Genomic DNA, 4,041 nt, shown 5'->3' with positions numbered 1-4,041 from the left:
GCTGGGATTAAAGGCGTGCGCCACCACCACCCGGCTATATTCTACATTTTAAAATAATGGGTTTTGAATAAAGTTTTTTCATTTACAAATGTAAGTACATTTGTAGATAGTCCACTCTTCTCGGTGTTTTATTTGGTTACAAATACCAAACTTTTGGTAAAATGGAATGAATTAAAAAACAAATTCCAGTTTTCTATGTTACATTTAGCCAATTGTCCATTGACTACAATAGCTAGACTTTGGTTTTGAATGAGTAAGTTTATTAAGATTATAGCAAGTCAAGGTAAAAATAAATAAATAAACAGCAAGAGATAGGAAGATAGGTAGCAAGACATCATCAGTTGGGCGCCGGGAACATCCAACAGAAACCCACTGGGGAGCTCCTGTAAGGCGGCTAGCTGCAGTGCTGTAGTCTGGGCAGAGCAGAGTGTCCCTTCTTGGGAGGCTTCCAAGCGAAAGACAATTAGCAACAGAGATAAAATCATCTAGTAAGAGGCGACCGCACCCTACAGAGGCACCTGGGAACTACAGTTCCTGACTGAGCTCTCCCTCCTGGGGCACCTTTGTGTCAGGGGCAAACAGCTAACCCCTCCTGGAAGTGGCTCACCTAGCTGTTCTCAGGGCGCATGCTCTAACCTTGGGCTGCTTTGCTGTTCTCCCTCTGTCAGTCCGTCCCCAGATGGGGTGTCGGAGGACGCTTTGAGACTTGTTTGGGTCTGAAATGGGAGTGGGGCGACCCTACTCCACAGCACTTTCTTAGCTTAAAAGAACACATGGGTGACTGTGGGGCTGGAGAGATGGCTCAGTGGTAAGAGCATTGCCTGCTCTTCCAAAGGTCCTGAGTTCAATTCCCAGCAACCACATGGTGGCTCACAACCATCTGTAATGAGGTCTGGCGCCCTCTTCTGGCCTGCAGGCATACACACAAACAGAATATTGTATACATAATAAGTAAATAAATATTTAAAAAAAAAGAACACATGGCAGTTTACTGATGCAATGTACTTTACATAAACACTAACAATAACAGAATTTTTGTCTCATTTTAATAAACTAGCTTTAAAATGTTTCATTTTATGAACAAAACATATACATGTATATACATGCATACATACAAATAGATAGATAGATAGATAGATAGATAGATAGATAGATAGATAGATAGATAGATAGATAGATATAGTTTTGATTTGTTTTAGTTTTTTGAGACAGATTCTTTTTGTGTAGTCCTGGCTGTCCTGGAACTCACTTAGGCTGGCCTCAATCTCACAGAGATCCACCTGCCTCTGCCGCCTAAGTGCTGGGATTAAAGGCGTGCACCACCACTGCCTGGCTTAAATACATATTTTTATTGTAAAATTGGATATTTTAGTCAAGATATTTTTAACAGACTTAATAACGGAACTGGACAAAAGACTTTTATCCCAATCTTGGCATTCTTATATATCAATAGTTTTGTAACCATTTCTCATTTGCACAGTTAGGGAGGGGAAAGAATTAGTTGATTTTTTAATGATTGGGTTTAAAATTTTATGTAATTAAAAGTGCACAAGATGTGTCCAATTGCTAAGTAGATATTATACCGAGAACTTTCTAATTTAACAGTGAGCATAATTTACAGACCAGCGCTCCGAGGTGCCATGGAGCAGAGAATGAACTACAGGCTAACATGGTTTTTGTGTTTCATCCTCACTACCCCGAGACTGTTCTGTGTTTACATCTTTAGACAGACTTTTTTTTTTCTTTTTCCTTTGTGGGAAAGGGTTATTTTGGAAGGTGGTAAACAAAAGATTAGAGCAGGGGATCCCTCATAGTTCTGTGGGGTACAGAGATTAGAGCAGGGGATCCCTCATAGTTCTGTGGGGTACAGAGAATAAAAGAAAAGAATACAGTTTTTCTTCCCTCTTTAATTTCTGAGGTCATAGAATTACATACAATGATCTCCTGGGAGACATCCTGAGTTTCAAGCCTCTGGTTGAGCTGCTTTCGTGTGTCTGTGCATGTGTATGCGTGTTTTCCAGACAGGGTTTCTCTATAACAGCTCTGGCTGTCTTAGAACTCACTCTGTAGACCAGGCTGCCCTCAGATCTGCCTCCCGAGTGCTGGGATTAAAGTGTGCCACCACCACCCAGTAGGTTGCGCTGCTTTTGAATTGTCAATTTTTACTTGACCACAGATGCCCATTTGGGACTGGTGGATGGCTTAGCAGATAAAGACACTTATTACCACAAAGCCCAATGACCGGATGTCGAGGACTGGCCTCAACAAAAACATTTCTTACCAGGGAAGGGGCATGGGAATTGAAGAAATATAAGTAAAGATTATGAAGATGCATAAAAATAATAAGAAAGAAAACATAGAAAGTATCAGGAGGGCATTCCAGTGACTGAAATCCTGAAATTTACCCGTGTTTATTTTTCTACAGCCTTTAAACCCAACCTAAACTGGGGGAGAAGGTAACAAAAGCCTTTATTAACATGATACAAAAGGATAACTCACACAGTCAATGGCCTTATTACTCTGAAACATCAAATCATTAACATTTTGTCATCTAGGTAGCTGAGGTGCTCTAGGTCCCTATTTTGAAGACCGCCTTTTCCTAGGTGACCTCATAGTTACTGAGAAAGGAGCAGAAATACATTTGCATATCCTGACCAGCCCTCAGGATGGCACTGAACTATCTTAATATCAAAAGAGCCAGGAACCACCTCCTGACTGAGGAGGTGCAATTATGCCTGTCAGTCTCCAAACCCTCTGACCGGCAGACAGGGTGGAAATGGGCCTGCATTTTTTGGCCATTACAATTCCTCCCTTTTTATTAATTTTAACAAAGCCTGTGCTTTTGCAATAGGACAGATGATTGCGTATGTATTCCGGATCCTCTGTCCTCTGGACGGAAGGAGAAGAGGAGGGAGAAAACCGACTCCCACAAGCCGTGCTTTGACCCCCACCCCCCCGCACCCCATGTACACCATGGCATACACCCCACTCGCACATACAGGTGAGTGTTTGTTTTACAGAACACGTGCCTTTCAAGTCCGGTAATGTCTCATGTGAGAAGGTACTCTGTTCACTCCACAGTGTTTTCAGTAAGCCAGGTAACTAAGTAGCACATATGAAGCGTATTCTCTAGACAGTTTTGGCTTATTTATTAGTAATTTAGTTGTCACATATCCATCCGGGACTCGCTGAGTTCTGTATAGGCCGGGTGCCGTACTGCGTACAGAGGAGCATAGCATATCAGGTTGTGACCCTGTATTCTTAGGGCCAAGTAACAGGAATGTGCACAGCAGGCAAAGGACATCCAGTTAGTCCTAAGTGCAGGTGAGGCCAAACCCCACCCTCTTCTTTGTCATGTTGAATTTCCTTCTCTAAGATTCTTTTTAAGGATTTTTAAATTTTATTGTGTGTGTATGAGTGTTTCGCTTGCATGCTTATGTGTATTACTTGCCTGCCTGATACCCAGGGTGGTAGAAGACAGTGTTGGATCCCCTGGAGCTAGAGTGACAGATGGTTATGAGCTACCTTGTGAGTGTCGGGAATCAAAACTCAAGTCCTCTGGAAGAGCAGCCAGGGCTTATAACCACTGAGCCGTCTCCAGTCCCTTTCTCCAAGAATTTTTTTATCATCCACTAAAAGTGAAGGAGTCTCTGAGGTACTTGGTGGCTTTGGGTTCCTTTAATCAATTAATAGCTTAAAAGTGCCTTTAATGATGCTGAGGTCATAGTCATCCAACTCCCACCCAGTGAGCCTAGCTTCTTGCAGAACAGGTAACTTTGATAATACTTGACTAAGTTTTCTCACCAATGAAGCATCTGGTAAAAATTCTTCAGTACTAAAGTCAAAAAATACTAGTTGTCTAAAGTTCTCAAATGCGTTCATGAAGGAAAGCCATCCATCACTGCTCACACGGTTTCCCGCTAAATCCAACTGCTGCAGGTTTCTCAGAGGATTCATCTCCAGAAAGTCACCTGGGGGAAGAGGTAAGTATGTTAATTGGAAGACATTAAATTAAATGAGCTCTGTACACACATATGAAGC

General features: G+C 42.1%; 1 protein-coding gene across 1 annotated transcript in view; it reads right to left on the bottom strand.

Moving 5' to 3' along the window:
• Positions 1-3,592: 3,592 nt before the first annotated feature.
• Positions 3,593-4,041, bottom strand: part of Nlrc4 (NLR family CARD domain containing 4) — a 40,458-nt gene continuing 40,009 nt past the window's right edge. The window contains exon 8 of the mRNA XM_026789668.1: positions 3,593-3,971. Within this exon, the coding sequence (XP_026645469.1) occupies positions 3,679-3,971 (293 nt within the window). The 3' untranslated portion in view covers positions 3,593-3,678. The remainder of the gene's footprint in view (positions 3,972-4,041) is intronic.

This window comes from Microtus ochrogaster, unplaced genomic scaffold, assembly GCF_000317375.1.
Source record: "Microtus ochrogaster isolate Prairie Vole_2 unplaced genomic scaffold, MicOch1.0 UNK26, whole genome shotgun sequence".
NCBI classification, from domain to species: domain Eukaryota; kingdom Metazoa; phylum Chordata; class Mammalia; order Rodentia; family Cricetidae; genus Microtus; species Microtus ochrogaster.
Note: the sequence above shows the minus strand (reverse complement) of the source record. Positions and strands in the feature narration are given on the sequence as shown.